We start from the raw sequence: 22156 nt of genomic DNA, 5'->3' as shown, positions 1-22156 counted from the left end.
GTGGAGGCCTCACCGCCCCCTACTATTCCCACCGCTGGCCAGGCCTTGTGGTGACGGCAGCCTCACACCGCAGCCGAACCAGTGAACCCTTGTACTCCTCTCCGTGCGGGCTTCCACTGTCGCGTCTTCCCCGGCTCCCCGTCGTCCCCTTCCTAGGCCTCGCCGTCGTCCACCGCCCTGGTGCTCTCGGCTCGGCGTGGTCAACGTGGTCAAGGAACAACTTCCATCGGACGTGGACTGTACGTGGAGAGGCTGGCAGCTGGGTCCACGGCCGCAGCAAGGAAGTGCCTCCTTATTACGCGGAAAATAATTATTCCTCCACCTGACAGCTGGGACCCACCGGACGGGCCACTGTATTTTGCGAATAAAACGTTTCCCCCTGAATGCTGGGACCCACCAGCTACATCTTCGCACGCAAGGAAGTGCGTCTGGGCAAAAAAATGATTCACCCCCCTGACTGCTGGGACCCACCAGCTACATCTTCGGACGCAAGGAAGTGCGTCCGGGCAAAAAAACGATTCGCCCCCCTGACTGCTGGGACCCACCAGCTACATATTCTTACGCAAGGAAGTGCGTCCGGGCAAAAAAAAAACGATTCGCCCCCCTGGCTGCTGGGACCCACCAGCTACATCTTCGTACTCAAGGAAGTGCGTCCGAAAAAAAACGATTCCCCCCCTGACTGCTGCGACCCACCAGCTACATCTTCGCACGCAAGGAAATGCTTGACAGTCGGGACCCACCTAGTCGAAGCGTACGTAGCGTTATCATTCTGGTCGCGAATGTGTACGTACATATATACTGGTCGATGTAGAGGCATGCACGTGTCGTAGTAGAGGCGCGCACGTAGCATGTACACGTACGTACAGCGGCCAGTGTGCAAGAAAGAAAATACGTCCACATATGTGTACATGCGGGCGGGGTATTGAATGCCTACTCGCGCATACGTACGGCAAGGGCTCGTGTACATGGCTGGGTCGGAACGGAGAAACAGCGTCATCGTCGTGTTCATGGGGAGCCAACCGGCTAGGTCAGAACGGAATGCGTCGTCGTGTTCATCGGGAGGGCTTGGACGGAACAAGCGATGAAAACAAGGCCTGCGTACCGCAGAACGGAGGAAACAGCCTTGTGTTTGACTGGCCACGTTCAAAACAGGATCCTGTTCATCGGGAGGGGTCTGGCGTACCGCAAAACGGAGGAAACGGACCTCCTACAGTCGAAACGGGGGTCCTGTTGATCGAGAGGGGTGTGGCGTACCGCAAAATGGACGAAACGAACCTCCTACGGTCGAAACGGGGGTCCTGTTGATCAGGAGGGGTGTGGCGTACCGCAAAACGGACGAAACGGACTTGTGTTGGAGCGCTACGGTCGAAACGGGGGTCATATTCATCGGGAGGGGTGTGGCGTACCACAAAACAGGACTCCACGGGATATTGTTCATCTCCACCGTCGACCTCCTCCAGTCTCCACGGGCTACCGTCGACCTCCTCTAGCCTCCACGGGCTCCTGTTCATCCAGCCTCCACCGCGCGCTACTCCACCGGCTACTGTTCAACCAGCCCTCCACGGGCACCCCTCCATCGTCTACTGTTCATCCAGCCCTCCGCACCACGGGGTCTTGTTCATCCACCCCTCCACGGGCACCCCTCCACGTCTACTGTTCATCCAGCCCTCCACCCCACGGGGTCCTGTTCATCCACCCCTCCACGGGCACCCGTCCACCGTCTACTGTTCATCCAGCCCTCCACACCATGGGGTCCTGTTCATCCAGAGGAAACGCCACCGCTCACAGTTCATCTAACCCCCCCCCTGCAGCGCTCACTGTTCATCCAATCGACAGTTAGCAGCAGTAGCGAAGGAATCGCTCGATCGGGTTCAGTTAACAGCCATCGATCGAACGCTCGGGTTTAGTAACGCGTAGCCTGCAGTGCAATCGCTCGGGTTCAGTTAGAGCCCAACGCCTCGCTCGGGTTCAGTTAGAGCCAACGCCTCACACACACGCGTGTACGTGTACGAGAGAAACGTGCATCGCCCGGCCCCCCGACCTCCCACCGTAACCGGGAACTCCCCGAAATTTTCCTCGCCCTCGCTTCTACCATGGTTTTTTCCGTCATGGATGGCCCAAATAATGTCATGCAGCTGCATCTCCGGCCCACCCAGGACGAAAAGCCCATTTTCTGTCATGAATTTTTGTCATAGAAGTAGGAGCCCACCACATCTATGATGATACCGGGTTTTGTCACAATTATCATCATAGAAGTGTCATATGTATGACATAAAGTTTTTCCGTTCGGCCCAAAATGTCACGGATGTGTCTTTTTTTGTAGTGAACAGGCACGTCCTCACAAATGCTGACAGGTATAGCAGTTGATTTATCAGCCATTTGCAAGGATATCTCAGTGGGTGTCAACTTACTTAATTCAAGTCTACAGTACAAGGAAAGAGGCATAACACTAACACCCGCTCCTGAATCACATAAAACAGTTTTAACATAATTTCTTTTTATGGAGCATGGTATAGTAGGTACTCCGGGATCACCAAGTTTCTTAGGTATTCCTCCCTTAAAGGTATAGTTGGCTAGCATGGTGGAGATTTCAGCTTCAGGTATTTTCCTTTTTTAGTGATGATATCTTTCATATATTTAGAATAAGGGTTTGTTTTAAGCATATCAGTTAAGCGCATGTGTAAGAAAATAGGTCTAATCATTTCAGCAAAAAGCCCAAAGTCCTCATCATCCTTTGTCTTGGATGGTTTAGGAGGAAAGGGCATGGGTTTCTGAACCCATGGTTCTCTTTCTCTACCTTGCTTCCTAGCAACAAAATCTCTCTTATCATAACATTGGTTTCTTGATTGTGGGTTATCAAGACCAACAGCAGGTTCAATTTCTATATCATTGTTATTACTAGGTTGAGCATCTACATGAACATCATTATTAGCATTATCATCAGGTTCATGTTCATCTCCGGATTGTGTTTCAGCATCAAAGATAGAAGTATCATTAGGATTCTCAGGTGTTTCTACATTAGGTTCACTAGAAGCATGCGAAGTCCTATCATTTTTCTTTTTCTTCTTCTTATTAGAGCTAGGAGCATCTAGATTATTATTCTGAGAATCTTGTTCAACTCTCTTAGGGTGGCCTTCAGGATACAAAGGTTCCTGAGTCATTTTACCAGTTCTAGTAGCCACTCTAACAGCAAAGTCATGTTTATTATTTAGTTCATCTAGCAATTCATTCTGAGCCTTAAGTACTTGTCTAGCTTGAAACATGTTTACTAGTAAGTTTAAGTTCACGTTTAACTCTAGACATATAATCACTCAAGCGTCCCATCATATAAGCATTATTTTTCAATTGTCTACTAACATAATCATTGAAATTTGCTTGTTTATCCATAAAGTCATCAAATTCATCTAAGCATGGGCTATGAAATTTAGTAGACGGGATTTCAACTTTATCATATCTATAGAGAGAATTTACCTTCACTACCTGTCTCAGGTTATCAAGACAATGCATTTCTTCGACAGGTGGTATATTAAGACCATGTATTTCTTCAATAGGTGGTAAATTCTTAACGTCTTCAACTTTTATACCTTTTTGTTTCATTGATTTCTTTGCCTCTTGCATATCTTCAGGACTGAGAAATAGAACACCTCGCTTCTTCAGAGTGGGTTTAGGAATAGGCTCAGGACTTGGCTCAATTGGTTCAGGAATTGCCTCAGGACTTGGCTCAGGAAGAGTCCAATTATTTTCATTTGTCAACATATTGTTCAATAATAATTCAGCTTGGTCGATTGTTCTTTCCCTGAAAACACAACCAGCACAACTATCCAAGTGGTCCTTGGAAGCATCAGTTAGTCCATTATAAAAGATATCAAGTATCTCATTTTCCTTAAGTGGATGATCAGGCAAAGCAGTAAGTAATCAAAGAAGCCTCCCCCAAGCTTGTGGGAGACTCTCTTCTCTGATTTGCACAAAGTTATACATTTCCCGCAAGGCAGCTTGTTTCTTATGAGCAGGAAAATATTTAGCAGAGAAGTAATAAATCATATCCTGGGGACTACGCACACAACCAGGATCAAGAGAATTAAACCAAATCTTAGCATCACCCTTTAATGAGAACGGAAATATCTTAAGGATATAATAATAGTGAGACTTCTCATCATTAGTAAACTGGGTGGCTATATCATTTAACTTGGTGAGATGTGCCACAACAGTTTCAGATTCAGTGCCATAGAAAGGATCAGATTCAACTAAAGTAATAATCTCAGGATCAACAGAGAATTCATATTCCTTATCAGTAACAAAGATAGGTGAAGTAGCAAAAGCAGGGTCATGTTTCATTCTAGCATTTAGAGTCTTTTGTTTCAGCTTAGCTAACAATTTCTTAAGATCTGATCTATCATTGCAAGCAAGAAAATCTCTAGCAGTTTCTTCATCCATAACATAACCCTCAGGAACAACAGGCAATTCATAATTAGGAGGAGAACCTTCATCATCACTTTCATCAATAATTTCATTTTCAATAATTTCATTCTCCCTAGCCTTAGTAAGTTGTTCATCAAGAAATTCACCTAATGGCACAGTAGTATCAAGCATAGAAGTAGTTTCATCATAAGTATCATGCATAGCAGAAGTGGCATCATCAATAACATGCGACATATCAGAATTCATAGCAGTAGCAGGTTTAGGTGTCGCAAGCTTATTCATAACAGAAGGAGAATCTAGTGCAGAGCTAGATGGCAATTCCTTACCTCCCCTCGTAGTTGAGGGATAAATTTTAGTTCTTTGATCTTTCAAGTTCTTCATAGTGATCGGCAGATATAAATCCCAAGTGACTCAGAGAATAGAGCTATGCTCCCCGGCAACGGCGCCGGAAATTTGTCTTGATAACCCACAAGTGTAGGGGATCGCAACAGCTTTCAAGGGTAGAGTATTCAACCCAAATTTATTGATTCGACACAAGGGGAGCCAAAGAATATTCTTGAGTATTAGCAGTTGAGTTGTCAATTCAACCACACCTGGATAACTTAGTGTCCGCAGCAAAGTATTTAGTAGCAAAGTAGTATGATAGTAATGGTAGCGATAGCAAAAGTAATATTTTTGGGTTTTGTAGTGATTCTGTGATTGTAACAATAGCAACGAAAAAGTAAATAAGCAAAGCACGAGATGTGAAAAGCTCGGAGGCAATTGATCAGTGATGGATAATTATGTCGGATGTGATTCCTCGTGTAATAGCTATAACATAGGGTGACACAGAACTAGCTCCAATTCATCAATGTAATGTAGGCATGTATTCCGAATATAGTCATACGTGCTTATGGAAAAGAACTTGCATGACATCTTTTGTCCTACCCTCCCGTGGCAGCGGGGTCCTAGTGGAAACTAAGGGATATTAAGGCCTCCTTTTAATAGAGAACTGGACCAAAGCATTAACACATAGTGAATACATGAACTCCTCAAACTACGGTCATCACCGAGAAGTATCCCGTTTATTGTCACTTTGGGGTTGTCGGATCATAACACATAATAGGTGACTATAGACTTGCAAGATAGGATCAAGAACACACATATATTCATGAAAACATAATTGGTTCAGATCTGAAATCATGGCACTTGGGGCCTAGTGACAAGCATTAAGCATAGCAAAGTCATAGCAACATCAATCTCAGAACGTAGTGGATACTAGGGATCAAACCCTAACAAAAATAACTTGATTATATGATAAATCTCATCCAAGCCATCACCGTCCGGCAAGCCTATGATGGAATTACTCACGCACGGCGGTGAGCATCATGAAATTGGTGATGGAGGATGGTTGATGATGATGACAGCGACGAATCCCCCTCTCCGAAGCCCCGAACGGACTCCAGATCAGCGCTCCCGAGAGAGATTAGGGCTTGGTGGCGGCTCCGTATCGTAAAATGCGATGAAACTTCCTCTTTGATTTTTTTCTCCGTGAAACGGAATATACAGAGTTGGAGTTGAGGTCGGCGGAGCTGCAGGGGGCCCACGAGATAGGGGGGCGCGCCCAGAGGGGGTGGGCGCGCCCCCCACCCTCATGGACAGGGTGTGGGCCCCCTGGTCTTCATCTTTTGCCAGTATTTTTTATTTTTTCTGAAACTTGTCTCCGAGGATTTTCAGGTCATTCCGAGAACTTTTGTTTTCTACACATAAAACAACATCATGACAGTTCTGCTGAAAACAGCGTCAGTCCGGGTTAGTTTCATTCAAATCATGCAAGTTAGAGTCCAAAACAAGGGCAAAAGTGTTTGGAAAAGTAGATACGTTGGAGATGTATCAATTACTCCCTGGTTCAGTGCGGCATGCTTTACAGCTTAGAACCGAAGCTCCAAAAACGTTTCGAGCAGCACAGAGCATATGAGATGTTCCAAGAGCTGAAAATGGTTTTCCAAGCTCATGCCCGGGTCGAGAGATATGAAGTCTCCGACAAGTTCTACAGTTGTAAGATGGAGGGGAATAGTTCTGTCAGCAAGCACATACTCAAAATGTCTAGGTTGCACAACCGCTTGTCTCAGCTGGACATTAACCTCCCGGATGAGGCGGTCATTGACAGAATCCTTCAGTCGCTCCCACCTAGCTACAAGAGCTTTGTGATGAACTACAATATGAAGGGGATGGTGAAAACCATTCCTGAGGTATTTTCAATGTTGAAATCAGCGGAGGTGGAGATCAAAAAGGAACATCAAGTGTTGATGGTCAATAAAACCACTAGTTTCAAGAAAGGCAAGGGTAAGAAAAACTTCAAGAAGGATGGCAAGGGAGTTGCCGCGCCCGGTAAGCCAGTTGCCGGGAAGAAGCCAAAGCACGGACCCAAACCTGAGACTGAGTGCTTTTATTGCAAGGGAAACGAACACTGGAAGCGGAACTGCCCCAAGTACTTAGCGGATAAGATGGCCGGCAACACCGTATATGTGATATACATGTTATTGATGTGTACCTTACCAGTACTCGTAGTAGCTCCTGGGTATTTGATACTGGTGCAGTTGCTCATATTTGTAACTCAAAACAGGAGTTGCGGAATAAGCGGAGACTGGCGAAGGATGAGGTGACGATGCGTGTCGGGAATGGTTCCAAGGTCGATGTGATCGCCGTCGGCACGCTACCTCTACATTTACCTAAGGGGTTAGTTTTAAACCTCAGTAATTGTTATTTAGTGCCAGGTTTGAGAATGAACATTGTATCTGGATCTCGTTTAATACGAGATGGCTACTCATTTAAATCCGAGAATAATGGTTGTTCTATTTATATGAGAGATATGTTTTATGGTCATGCCCCGCTGGTCAATGGTTTATTCTTAATGAATCTTGAACGTGATGTTACACATATCATAGTGTGAATACCAAAAAATGTAAGATTGATAATGATAGTCCCACATACCTGTGGCACTGCCGCCTTGGTCACATTGGTGTCAAACGCATGAAGAAGCTCCATGCAGATGGAATTTTGGAGTCTGTTGATTACGAATCATTTGACACATGCTAACCATGCCTCATGGGCAAAATGACCAAGACCCCATTCTCCGGAACAATGGAGCGAGCGACCAACTTATTGGAAATTATACATACTGATGTGTGCGGTCCAATAAGCGTTGAGGCTCGCGGTGGCTATCGTTATGTTCTCACCCTCACTGATGACTTAAGTAGATATGGGTATGTCTACTTAATGAAACACAAGTCTGAGACCTTTGAAAAGTTCAAGGAATTTCAGAATGAGGTAGAGAATCAATGTGACAGAAAAATAAAGTTCTTACGATCAGATCGTGAGGGAGAATATTTAAGTCATGAGTTTGGTAAGCACTTAAGGAAATGTGGAATTGTTTCACAAATCATGCCGCCTGGAACACCTTAGCGTAACGGTGTGTCCGAACGTCGTAATCGCACTCTATTGTATATGGTGCGGTCTATGATGTCTCTTACCGATTTACCGCTATCATTTTGGGGATACGCTTTAGAGACAACTACATTCACTTTAAATAGGGCACCGTCTAAATCCGTTGAGACGACATCGTATGAATTATGGGTTGGAAAGAAACCTAAGTTGTCGTTTCTAAAAGTTTGGGGATGCGATGCTTATGTCAAGAAACTACAACCTGAAAAGCTCGAACCCAAGTCGGAAAAATGCGTCTTCATAGGATACCCTAAGGAAACCATTCGGTATACCTTCTACCTCAGATCCAAAGGCAAGATCTTTGTTGCCAAGAATGGGTCCTTTCTGGAGAAAGAGTTTCTCTCGAAAGAAGTAAGTGGGAGGAAAGTGGAACTTGATGAAGTACTACCTCTTGAACCGGAAAGTAGCACAGCTCAGGAAGATGTTCCTGTGGTGCCTGCACCGACTAGAGAGGAAGTTAATGATGATGATCAAGGTACTTCGGATCAAGTTTCTACTGAACTTCATAGGTCCACAAGGACACGTTCCACACCAGAATGGTATGACAACCCTGTCCTGGAAATCATGTTGTTAGACAACGGTGAACCTTTGAACTATGAAGAAGCGATGGCGGGCCCAAACTCCAACAAATGTCTTGAAGCCATGCAATCCGAGATAGGATCCATGTATGAAAACAAAGTATGGACTTTGACAGACTTGCCTGATGATCGATGAGCGATAGAAAATAAATGGATCTTTAAGAAGAAGACGGACGCGGATGGTAATGTTACCATCTATAAAGCTCGACTTGTCGCTAAGGGTTATCAACAAGTTCAAGGGGTTGACTACGATGAGACTTTCTCTCCCGTAGCGAAGCTGAAGTCCGTACGAATCATGTTAGCAATTGCCGCATACTATGATTATGAGATATGGCAAATGTACGTCAAAACGACATTCCTTAACGGCTATCTTAAGGAAGAATTGTATATGATGCAGCCGGAAGGTTTTGTCGATCCTAAGAATGCTAACAAGGTATGCAAGCTCCAGCGATCCATCTATGGGCTGGTGCAAGCATCTTGGAGTTGGAACATTCGCTTTGATGAGATGATCAAAGCGTTTGGGTTTATGCAGGCTTATGGAGAAGCCTGCGTTTACAAGAAAGTGAGTGGGAGCTCTGTAGCATTTCTCGTATTATATGTGGATGACATACTTTTGATGGGAAATGATATAGAACTTTTGGACAGCATAAAGGCCTACTTGAGTAAGTGTTTTTCAATGAAGGACCTTGGAGAAGCTGCTTATATATTAGGCATCAAGATCTATAGAGATAGATCGAGACGCCTCATAGGTCTTTCACAAAGCACATACCTTGATAAGATATTGAAGAAGTTCAATATGGATCAGTCCAAGAAGGGGCTCTTGCCTCTGTTGCAAGGTGTGAAATTGAGCTCGGCTCAATGCCCGACCACGGCAGAAGATAGAGAAAAGATGAGTGTCATCCCCTATGCCTCGGCCATAGGGTCTATTATGTATGACATGCTGTGTACCAGACCTGATGTAAACCTTGCCGTAAGTTTGGTAGCAAGGTACCAAAGTAATCCCGGCATGGAACACTGGACAGCGGTCAAGAATATCCTGAAGTACTTGAAAAGGACTAAGGATATGTTTCTCGTTTATGGAGGTGAAGAAGAGCTCGTCGTAAAGGGTTACATCGATGCTAGCTTCGACACAGATCTGGATGACTCCAAGTCACAAACCGGATACATGTATATTTTGAATGGTGGGGCAGTAAGCTGGTGCGGTAGCAAGCAAAGCATAGTGGTGGGATCTACATGTGAAGCGGAGTACATGTCAGCCTCAGAGGCAGCACATGAAGCAATCTGGATGAAGGAGTTCATTACCGACCTAGGAGTTCTTCCCAATGCGTCGGGGCCGATGACTCTCTTCTGTGACAACACTGGAGCTATTGCCTTTGCCAAGGAGCCCAGGTTTCACAAGAAGACCATGCACATAAAGCGTCGCTTCAACTCCATTCGTGAAAATGTTCAAGATGGAGACATAGATATTTGCAAAGTGCACACGGATCTGAATGTCGCAGATCCGTTGACTAAACCTCTTCAGCGAGCAAAACATGATCAACACCAGAACTCTATGGGTGTTCGATTCATCACAATGTAACTAGATTATTGACTCTAGTGCAAGTGGGAGACTGTTGGAAATATGCCCTAGAGGCAATAATAAAATGATTATTATTATATTTACTTGTTCATGATAATTGTCTATTGTTCATGCTATAATTGTATTAACCGGAAACCTGATACATGTGTGAATACATAGACCACAACATGTCCCTAGTGAGCCTCTAGTTGACTATCTCGTTGATCAACAGATGGTCATAGTTTCCTGACTATGGACATTGGATGTCATTGATAATGAGATCACATCATTAGGAGAATGATGTGATGGACAAGACCCAATACTAAGCATAGCACAAGATCGTGTAGTTCGTCTGCTATAGCTTTTCTAATGTCAAGTATCATTTCCTTAGACCTTGAGATTGTGTAACTCCCGGATACCGTAAGAGTGCTTTGGGTGTACCAAACGTCACAACGTAACTGGGTGACTATAAAGGTGCACTGCAGGTATCTCCAAAAGTGTCTTTTGGGTTGGCACGAATCGAGACTGGAATTTGTCACTCCGTATGACAGAGAGGTATCTCTGGGCCCACTCGATAATGCATCATCATAATGAGCTCAATGTGACTAAGTGGTTAGTCACGGGATCATGCATTATGGAACGAGTAAAGTGACTTGCCGGTAACGAGATTGAACGAGGTATTGGGATACCGACGATCGAATCTCGGGCAAGTAATGTACCGATTGACAAAGGGAATTGTATACGGGATTACTTGAATCCTCGACATTGTGGTTCATCCGATGAGATCATCGTGGAACATGTGGGAGACAACATGGGTATCCAGATCCCGCTGTTGGTTATTGGCCAGAGAGCTGTCTCGGTCATGTCTACGTGATTCCCGAACCCGTAGGGTCTACACACTTAAGGTTCGATGACGCTAGGGTTATAAGGAAGATTTGTGTGTGATTACGGAATGTTGTTCGGAGTCCCAGATGAGATCCCAGACTTCACGAGGAGTTCCAGAATGGTCCGGAGGTGAAGATTTATATATGGGAAGTCATCATACAGTCATTGGAAGTTTTCGGGGGTATACTGGTATTGTACCGGGACCATCGGAGGGGTTCCGGGGGTCCACGGGGAGGGTCCACCTGCCCCGGAGGGCCTTATGGGCTGTGGGTGGAAGGGAACCAGCCCCAAGAGGGCTGGGCGCCACCCTCCCCCTAGGGCCCATGCGCCTAGGGTTGAGGGGAACCCTGGGGGGGCGCCTCCCCTTGCTTGGGGGGCATGCCCCCTCCCCCCTTGGTCGCCGCCCCCTCTAGATCCCATATAGAGGGACTGACCCCCCTTCACCCTTCTCCTATAAATAGAGGGGCGAGGGGAGGGCTGCAACACCACATCCAAGGCGCAACCCCTCCCCTCCCCAACACCTCTCCTCCTCCGCGCGAGCTTGGCGAAGCCCTGCCGGAGAACTGCCACTCCATCACCACCATGCCATCGTGCTGCTGTTGGATCCTTCTTCCTCAACCTCTCCCTCCTCCTTGCTGGATCAAGGCGCGGAAGATGTCACCGGGCTGCACGTGTGTTTTACGCGGAGGTGTCGTTGTTCGGCGCTAAGATTGGAATCCACCGCGATCTAAATCACTTCGAGTACGACTCCTTCATCCGCGTTCTTGTAACGCTTCCGTCTCGCGATCTTCAAGGGTATGAAGATGCACTCCCCTCTCTCTCGTTGCTAGTTACTCCATAGATTGATCTTGGTGATGAGTAGAAAGTTTTTAATTTCTGCAACGATTCCCAACATAATTCCCATAACAACTCTAGCGTCACCTAACCTTAAGTGTGTAGACCCTACGGGTTCAGGAATCATGCAGACATGACCGAGACAGCTCTCCGGCCAATAACCAGATCTGGATACCCATGTTGGCTCCCACATGTTCCACGATGATCTCATCGGATGAACCACGATGTCGGGGATTCAATCAATCCCGTATACAATTCCCTTTGTCAATCGGTATGTTACTTGTCCGAGATTCGATCGTCGGTATCCCAATACCTTGTTCAATCTCGTTACCGGCAAGTCACTTTACTCATTCCGTAATGCATTATCCCATGACTAACTACTTAGTCACATTGAGCTCATTATTATGATGCATACCGAGTGGGCCTAGAGATACCTCTCCGTCATACGGAGTGATAAATCCCAGTCTCGATTCGTGCCAATGCAACAGACACTTTCGGAGATACCTGTAGTGTACCTTTATAGCCACCCAGTTACATTGTGACGTTTGGTACACCCAAAGTATTCCTACAGTATCCGGGAGTTGCACAATCTCATGGTCTAAGGAAATGATACTTGACATTAGAAAAGCTTTTAGCAAACGAACTACACGATCTTGTACTATGCTTAGGATTGGGTCTTGTCCATCACATAATTCTCCTAATGATGTGATCCCGTTATCAATGATATCTAATGTCCATGGTGAGAAAACCATGACCATCTATTGATCAACGAGCTAGTCAACTAGAGGCTCACTGGGACAGGTTGCGGTCTATGTATTCACACATGTATTACGGTTTTCGCTTAATACAATTATAGCATGAACAATAGACAATTATCATGAACAAGGAAATATAATAATAACCATTTTATTATTGCCTCTATGGCATATTTCCAACAAATTTCAACTGGGAGGGCCTTCAACTTTGGCCCACATTGACATGCAAGGTCTTGATGGATGTAGTGAAAAACCCTATCAGCCAAATGTCATGCAACAAGGCCGCTGCACCGGAGAATTTCACCAAGATCTTCATAAAAGATATTGGGGAATTATGAAAAACGACATCATATGAGGCATCCATCTTTTACGTAACCTCCATTTGGAGAATCTTCAATGGATAAATTCCGCAAATATTGTTTCATTGAATAGATGGGGGCGAAGGGACATCTCCATGGCCGACGCGATGGCGGAGTTCGAGGTGGCCCAAGTGAAGGAGGCGGTGGAGCAGCAGGCCGTCCTCGACTCCATCCGGTCTGAGGCGAAGGTGGAGGCCAACCACCGCTTCCTCCAACAGGCGGAGCTCGACGGGGTCTTCGTCGGAGAGGAGGAGGAGGGCGAGCCGGGGGTGTGGGAGGTGATCATCCACTAGGTAGAAGGTCCATCCGGCACTCTTCATGGATTTGGTATATGAAATGCCCGACGATGAGTAGTATAGGCTAGTTTATGTTATCTACGTAGTATGTAGATCATGTTTTGCATGTTATTTATGGATTTGATATATGAAATATGAAATAAAAGGTATTTGGTTGCAGCAGACAGAAAAATAGGGTGTCCGGTCACTCTTCGTGGACACGGCCGAATGTGTCCATGGACTATAAGGCGCCGGATTTGATATATCTGTTTGTAGATGTTCTTAATCTGCTTGCTCTGCTTAGCGTGCTTCCCTCCTGCCCAAGACAGCAAAACCGTCTGAGATACCCTAACGTATAGGGTGTGGACTACACTATAAAGATGGCAATACTCACCCACTAGTCCACTACAAATTAATCGACACAAAATGATGATACAAGTGGTATCTGATCTCTCGTCCATGTAGGAACAAAACGGGTCCTGATGTACAGTACACATGCTCTCCATCACTAGTTAATCTCGGTGCATGCACCCTGGCATTCCTCTCCTCAATCATGCCGCCGCAAAGAAATCACGGTCCGTACACCGGTATACACGGCTCAGAGAACCGGAGCGTACGTGCACGAAGCACCGCAGAGCGCAGAAAACGTACGATACGTGGCAAAACAAAGGAACAAAAATCATGCGTGCCCGTGTGCGTCTGTGTTCACGAGCCACTTGGAACCGACGGGAGTATCGTAATCGTACTCGCGCGCGTCGCGTCGCCATGCCGTGTCTCGTCCTCGTGGCGTATGATTGTGCCGGTGGTGCGCGGCCTGCATCCGGTCCGACAAGAACGCCTGGCCGCTTGATGATGAGTGGGGGAGAGGAAAAGGATGGCGCGCAAGCCAGCCCCGGCCGACCCAGCCCACGTTCTCCCGCCCTCTTTCGAGCTGGCGGAGGAATCTTGTGCTCGTTCCCCTCCAATGATCCGCCATCGGTTAGGGTTTAGGAGATGGTTAATGCGCGGTTCCCCCCTCGCACCATCGTCGCTGCTGTACAGCAGTTGCGAGATCGACGGGGACGAATCATTGGGCCGAGGCCGGCGAGGTTCGCTGATTAATAATACGAAAGCCGCAACCGACGCACGTATCATTTAGGAATCCGCTTTGCCGTGCGTTCGTGTAGGTTGTGGCGGCCGATCTTCTCCCTCGTCGTGATACGGCGAGCACATGCGCCGGATAATGCCCGATCGCCCGTGTTCAAGGGGCCGGGATACGCGTGGCTAAATTATTTGCTATGCTGGCTCGGGATGATTAGATTAGATGATGATACCCCGAATCTGGTGGTTAGAGAGAGGCTCTCCTTCCGTGCGCATTCGTTCCATTTGATCCACCTATCTATCTATCCGAGCTTGTGACAAGTGGCCAATGTGCAACAGGAGAAGTACGGCGGGAGGGCATGATCTGATTCTATACGAATCATCGTGTCTCAAATGCTTGATCTATCCATCTATCTAGCTGACAGATAGACAGCCACGTTCTTTGCACCAGTGCCGGTGACACTGCTGCAAGTTTAAGGCCGGCTGGTGTGTCATGTGCGTGGTGATGTGCAGCACCATTGTTTTCGGCTGCCCGGACATGTTCCAGATTGAGATGTAGTATATCCAGTCCAGCAGGGAATGAGTGCATGCATGCATGCATGAACCTTATGGCACACCATGCGTTGCTTTGTCCTACCACGATGAGCAGCCCTCATTCTGCCCGGCTTGCATTGCATGAACCTCAATGATCTGACCTGAATGCACGCAGCATCCCCGGCCCTTGACCGCATGGTTCGGCCCTACGCGTCCATGCCGAGCTATCAGGCTTTGCATGATTGGATAATCACCCAAGACCAGCCGAGTATTCCGCATGCAAATGCAATGTGTCAAATTTTGCAGGCACACCACCACTCGGCGAGTAGCAGGCCAGCCGCTTTTTGGTTTTCGCCTGGTTTTTGGTTAATTAATTAGACAATTCTCTTCTTCTTAATTAATTGATGAGTCAAATCTTTTGCCTCGATTTCGAAAAAAAAAAGCAAGCCAGCCGCTTTCCAGGAATACGGAGACGAGCAGCCGCTTTCCATGTTCGGACGGACGTAATTTCTTCTGTCAAATGGGCCCGTTTAAAATAGCTAGTCGTAACTTGTTACTTTGGATACCTATGCAAGTACTCAGCTTGTCAGGTTACCTTTCTCAGCCGACGGCATCTTTTTTCTCACTGTGAGTGCTTGTCAGGCGTTCAAGATCTCTGACGGAAGGTACACTGCTATATGTGGCACCAACCCATTTACTACGCAATCAGTCGCCATTGACCGTCTCGGCAATATACTGCGACGCGTGACTGCCGTAACAGAAACCATGGTGCACCTTGGCATTGCAAAGAGAGGAGACGTGCCACCCCGTCGCACGGACTCGTGACGGAAGCCAGACACAAAAAAACGGCGGATCGATTGGCCTTTACCAATCATTCACCGGCAGTCGAGTACAGTAGACATTGGACGCACCACAAGAGCAACAAAAAACGGCCGGCTTCCCCGTATAATGACAGCACAGTGTTAGTGTACGCCACGACCACGAGAGCTTGATCTACGCCGCTGCACAACATGGCTAGGCCAAAACGGGGCCACGCTACCACGCATTGGATCGTCGTCACCGGCGAGGCTCACTGCGTCTCCCCACACTACGTACGTACAGTAGGTCGACAACACCAAAAAACTCGCCGGCCCCGGTGCATGTTTGGACCGATCGACCGGAGTACAGATCCACATTAAAACCCTGCCCCAACCCAAAAAGAAAGAGAAAACCCTGCCGCGGAACGGAAGGAGTGGGAGGAACGAACGAACGAGCCAACGATTAAACGAAGCGCCGGCACGATCGGGGACGCGTACAAATCCGCATCCGCTCAACCAACTCCGGGAGACATGGCATGTGCGGCGGGCCCCGGCGCGCCCATTATTCCGATGCCAATCTTGCGGGAAAGCACCCCACTTTCCGTGCCCGCCGAGCTACCGCGACCCGGGAGAGGGACGGGCGCGCGGAGGAGGGGAGGCCGGCCGCGGGACAGCCGTCGTGCGGGTAATGTGCACCGGTGCTGGGTCGGGGAGGGCCGATGCGGCGTCGGTCTCGGCGGAGGGTGGGACGCAGCGCATGATGGGCGCATACGTACGTGGGCGACGTCCCCGCCGTGCCCTCGAGATGAACGAGCGAATGGATGGATGGATGGATGGATTCCACTTCCACCACATCCACATGCGTGCCTGCCAGGTTGGTGGATTGCACCACAGTTCCTTGAATAGCCGGTGCAGGGCTACGGGGCAACATCGTGTTGGGGCTAGCCTGGTCCATGTGTTGGGGACTTGGGGCTAGGCCGGCCCGGGTCCTGCTCACATCTGGTGGCAGATGAATCAAGGCTGTGCCTGTGATTTCGCAGAGTTGTTCGGCTCATTGACTCGCAGAGTATACAATGTACGAACTGTGAATCGTGCAAGGTTCATTCACGACTGGCCCCTTGTAGTGCTGCGACAGTGTTACAGACGGGACAGGTACAGCAGCAGTAAAAGTGCAGTTTCACTGGAAATAAAGATGAATCCGTCCACCAATCCACACTAGACTGGATCCATATGTACCGCAGCAACGAAGACTTATCCTTCAGATGCGAAATGTGGAAGCATGGGGCCCCAGTTTCTGAAGAGCATCCAACGCTTGACGCCTTCGTCATCCTAGACCAAATCGTCCCACCAATGCGTCTCTCCCATTACTGTTGTAATAATGAATGTGCTATTTTCAGTCACACCGATAGGAATCCTTTTCAGCTTTCCACAGCCTCTCACCTTCAGGTCCTTGAGAGATGGCAAGACTCCTCCACACACGCAGCTAAGCTCCAGAAGCTCCCACAGCTGCAGTGACTGTAACCCTGGAAGAGCAATTTCTGCCGCGACTGATTCGTCGAAAACCCTCTCCAGGCTATCAGAGAACCTTATATGTAGACTGCGAAGCTTCGGCAGGCGTAGCGACGAAGGGAAGAGGAAGTTCAGTCTTGGACAGCAATCGAGGAGCAACTGCGCCAGACAACTGAAACTCGTCGCATCTTCCACCCCTTGGCAGAAGTATGCTAAATTGTCCATGTTGGAGATAAATATATTCTGCAATTTTCCTATTCTAGACAATTCATCCACTTCTTCCCGGGAGAAAAGATTCTCCAGCTGGCGACATTCCTCTATCCAAAGTTCTCGTGCTGCTGCCAGTCTTCCAATATTCAGATTCCACACTTGATCTGTTGTTGTTACGCTTCTTGATGATATCAGCTCAGCATGACCAAGAATCTCCTCAATACCATTAGGAATGCTGACACAGTTCATCTCCAGATACCGATCGAAATCACCGGAATGCGCGTCCACAGAAGAGAATTTTGTCCTCACTGCTCTCAAGCCCTTGTGCATGGTTTGATCAAACTTTGAAGAGGAGATAACTATGTGAAACTTTTGGAAGCAGGTTAACCATAGTGGAGATTCTTTATCCAAAGACCGAAAGAAATTGGCCTGACTTGCATGTATGTACGTTTTGCCGTTCTGATCTACATCTTCAGAGACCTTCATGACAAATCTGTCAGACAACTCAAAAGCCAGCCCGCCAGGCAACCAAATCCAACCCACTAATCCTCCATACTTGCCCCTATTTGTACGTTCCTTACTGCACCTGTTTTTGAAACTCCATAAGGGAACTTAACAAAAATTGCATTGCAGGACTTGTCATTTGTTTCTGTAGTTTGCTGAGATTCAAGACATGGGCAATCGTGTAGTATGAGTTGTTGAAGTCCGACGCACGCAGCTAGAGATGGCAAGCATGCAATAGAAGTCCGGGAAAGGTCAAGAATCTTGAGCACCCTCATACGATCAAATGATCCACACTCTACCCTTTTTAGGGAACCACAACTTGATGCATCAAGTATTTCAAGCATCTCCAGTGAGCTTATGTGCTGAATTTTCTCCAAGTGTCCGCATCCAACTAGTAGCAGCGACCGGAGGTAAAACAAACTAGAAATGGATTGGGGCAGGATGATGATTCGAGTAAACGATAGGTCTAGCACTCTAAGCATTTGCACACAACAAAAAAATTCTTCCGATATAGTTCTATGGCGGTTTCCTCTCAAAAGTAGCGTCGAAGTTGAAAAGCACTCGGCACTTGGACTTCCATGGAGTTCTTCCATTTTTGTGTTCATTAAGGAAATTTTGCCGCCCAACTTGGCTAGATGCTCAAATTGAATGTAATCGTCAAAGTCCCATTGAGGCTGTTCCACATAGCCATTGTCCCGTCCAAGTTGAGATAACGTCTCTCTAATGACATCATGCATGCGGATATGATCATCACCCTCAAAATGAATCAACCCATGCTTTAAAAGCACATGGAGAATTTCCCTACCAGTACAGTTAGCCTCATCAGTGATACCCTCCAGCTTCCAGAAGAATATTAAGTCTTTGACAGAAATTGCTTCATCGTCAGGGAAGAGTAAACAGTATAGGGAACAGTGCCTAGCAGTATCACTGGGAAGCTGGCTGTAACCAAAATTTACAAGGCGATTCGCCGAGGCCACATGAACTTCACTGATTAGCTTGCTGAATTCCTCTTGTGTAGGCACATCACACAGTGCCCCAGCCAGTAAGATAACTGATAATGGTATGCCAAAGCAACAATTACTTAAGTCTAGACGAATATCTTTGCCAATCTTCTCGCACAGTAGGTCACATGAGGCCTGATCTGTAAGAGGCTGTGGCGATATAATTATATCTGGCTCCATGACTGACAGTACCCTCCTGGTTCTTGTGGTCACAATGACCTTTGAACCCAAACTCTGCTCTCGAGGATGAGGAATCCCCAAGTTCATTAAGATGTTTTCCTCGACAAAATAAGCATTATCAAGAACCAACAAAAACTTCCGTCTCGCGAGATGTTCCTTGATCATTACACTAATTCTGGATGATAACAGTTCCTCTCCGATGTCAATTAAAAGACATGTTGCAATCTTCTTGATGCACCGTCGCAGACTACAACCTCTAGACAATGATACCCAAATATAGTTATCAAAGCGATTTGAGTTCCTTGCTGTTTCAAATGCACCTTTTGCCACCCATGTCTTTGCCAAGCCACCAATGCCCTCAATGACAACAACTTCGCCTTCTGGACGAAGAACCAGGCAAAACATATCTTGGAGCGATGACAATCGAGATCGTGGTATAGTAATAGTAGTGGTTAACAAATGCCTCTCTGATTCCTGATAGCAGATCAAATAGGATGTCATGGCACCCCTCCTGTTTTGCCAGCCAGGGATAAAGTGTGGACAAGCAATCAACTCGTGCACCTGTATAACAGACAAATTTTTACATTGTTAACTAGTCGATGGTGTAACTTTCTGGGTGAATTTAGTGTCAAATAGTTTGATTTTTCAGCTCTTGACAATCAACCCTACACTTTATTATTGTTACCTTAGGCATTTCTTTAAATTTTGCAATGGAAATAGCGACCGGATTAACTGAAAAAATTATATATTTGTCATGAACGAAAGAACAGAAACAAACTCTTGTAAAGACCATATACTACGAGAGAATTCACTCATCTCTGGACAAAGCTTAAGGAGGTAACATCGAGTTTTACATACTAGATAGTTCCTTGTGGAGATGGACAACAGATGGGTACCTAGATAACTAGTATAGTTGAACATACTAGCAGGTTTAACTCGATATAGCTTTTGCTTCTTGAGCAGTTCTGACAGTCTTTCTTTAAGTACAACTCTGAAGTGAAATTCTCTATGTGTTGGGTCTCTTTGATTCTTTACTGGATCCAGAAGACTAATTACTGCATCTGCATCCTTAATGTCTTGTTTCATGTATGTTCAACTCGATGTTAGGCGTCTTTGATTCTCTACCGAATGTTTTTTCTTTGGTGGGTGCAGTGCTCACACTGTAAATCTTGATAATTTGCTGGTCGTCCGCCCTATCTTAGCCTTTTCTTCCCCGTGAAAAAAATGAGGTGCTTCCAAGCATGTTCCAGAAAAACCATAAGTTGGCAAATAATTCGAGAGAAGTAGGCTAGATTATCTGCTGCTGCTGGTGATGCAGAGAATGAGGTGGTAATTCGCAGGGAATTTCTCAACATTTTAGCATAACTTATGTTATACTCCCTCCGTCCCAAAATAAGTGTCTTAGCTTTATACAGTACTAACTTCTAGTACAAAGTTGTACTAAGCTTGAGACACTTATTCTGGGACGGACGGATTATTATTACCAAGTTCGAAACTAAATCCCCTAGCTTTCCACTGCCTTTCATAACCTGTCAACTCTCGTTCAATCTAAAAGGAAATGCAGTGCTACTCAATGTTCTTAACAAAGTACTACTGTAACTCGGAACCTGTGGAATCCTAAACAAAACTGGATCTCGTTCCGCATGGAACAGAACTCGATTGGAAGTGAATTTGACGGTTAAATTGAAGTTTGGGGGAGGGGGGATTCTCAAATTTATTTATTTGTTGAGTGCTTTCTCCTAGCAAACTGGTGTTTACTATACTTCAGACAATAATACCTAGATATCGAACGAAATCTCCATTCACGAACCTCCGGTAGCCGAATGGCCGACCAAGCAGCGAAGATGAGCGGAGAGCTTGCTGATCAAAGTGCTGCGGAGGACCAGCGGATGGCCGGCCCTGTCCTAGTCTCGCTCCCTCTACGGCTCTACCACCCTCACTCGTGGTCAGTGGTCTCCCTGCGCCGCTCCGCCCTTCTCCCCTTCCCCGTTTTGAGTTCTTCGTTTGCTGGCCTAGTCTCCCCTCCAAGCAATAGCGAACGCGCTTGTTAGAAAAACCAGTCAAATTTTGACCAAATTAGTAAACTACTCCCTTCATTTTTTTAGTTTGCATGTAAGATTTGGTCAAAGTCAAACTTTGTAAAATTTGACTAACTTTATGGAAAAAGATATCAACATCCACACTATGAAATCAATAATATTAGATGCTTGATGAAATTAATTTTCATAACATATAACTTTGGTATTGTAGATGTTAATATTTTTTCTATAAAGTTAGTCAAACTTTAAAAGTTTGACTTTGATCAAATCTTATATACGGACTAAAAAGAAATGGAGGGAGTACAACAGGAAGCTTCTCTAAATATCTCTACTCCTAATGTCTGAGTTGGTAGAATAGTCTCCATGGTTTATTTTCGTCCCACCACTTTCAACCATTTTTTTGCTAGGTTTTTTTTCGTCCGTTCCCCCCGGCCCACCGGTTTAATTTAGCGTCACCCTCTCAAACAACGAAAACAATTTGAACGATCAGAACTTTCCATGCTAGCGCAAGTTATTTAGTAATGTCTTTATGTGAAAGATTCAATCACGATCAATCTCTAAAGATCAAATCTAAATTAATTAACCTTACCTTAAATCACTCAATCATATTAATTAGAAAATAAATAACTAATTTAAAAAAATCTCTACTATTAAAGCAGAATCGAATTTCGTGATGGTTCGACCTCATTCCCCATGCCTCCTTCGATCCCCTTCCGCTCCTACCTGAAAGAAAGATCTCCTCGCACAAAAGAAAAAATAAATAAAGCAGCCCAGGTACGCACGTCGTCCCGCGACCACCCGCCTGCTTCCCTCCCCCCACCAACGATCCAGGCGGCGTACCGCCCTATGCAACCACACCACCCTACGCCATGTCACCGCTCCACCGCGCTTCATCTTTGTCAAGCCGCCGGGAGATGGGAAGCGGGCCCCTCCTCTATTGAGGAGGTTATACCAGAGGTTGCACAACTGTTCGGGAGGACAAGGTTGTCCATAGCCCAAGATCCCGGGAGACCGACCAAGCACCGACGGACGTCACTGATCAACTGAGGTAGCGGTGTGATGTCCATGTTCCCGTCGGCGAAGCCCCTTTGCGTGGTTGTCTTATGTGACTCCTCCGCAAGGTCACCTCCATGTAGGTAAGCTCCATGTCCCCACT

At 46.4% G+C, this 22156-nt stretch overlaps 1 protein-coding gene across 2 annotated transcripts; it reads right to left on the bottom strand.

Moving 5' to 3' along the window:
• Window positions 1-16626: 16626 nt before the first annotated feature.
• LOC119277278 (probable disease resistance protein At4g27220) lies at window positions 16627-20965 on the bottom strand. Of its 2 annotated transcripts, none has more exons than XM_037558531.1 (2): window positions 20772-20965; window positions 16627-19522 (listed from the first exon to the last, which is right to left on the bottom strand). In XM_037558531.1, the coding sequence occupies exon 2, from the start codon at window positions 19460-19462 to the stop codon at window positions 17819-17821; it is 1644 nt and encodes a 547-aa protein (XP_037414428.1). In that variant the 5' UTR covers window positions 19463-19522; window positions 20772-20965; the 3' UTR covers window positions 16627-17818. Both variants share the same exon structure in this region, with proteins under 2 accessions (XP_037414428.1, XP_037414429.1).
• Window positions 20966-22156: the final 1191 nt, after the last annotated feature.

The sequence above is a fragment of the Triticum dicoccoides genome, chromosome 3B (assembly GCF_002162155.2).
Source record: "Triticum dicoccoides isolate Atlit2015 ecotype Zavitan chromosome 3B, WEW_v2.0, whole genome shotgun sequence".
Lineage (NCBI taxonomy): Eukaryota > Viridiplantae > Streptophyta > Magnoliopsida > Poales > Poaceae > Triticum > Triticum dicoccoides.
Note: the sequence above shows the minus strand (reverse complement) of the source record. Positions and strands in the feature narration are given on the sequence as shown.

Coding starts and splice junctions, on each gene's coding strand:
- LOC119277278 (XM_037558531.1), bottom strand. CDS start 19,462: ATGACATCCTATTTGATCTGCTATCAGGAATCAGAGAGGCATTTGTTA.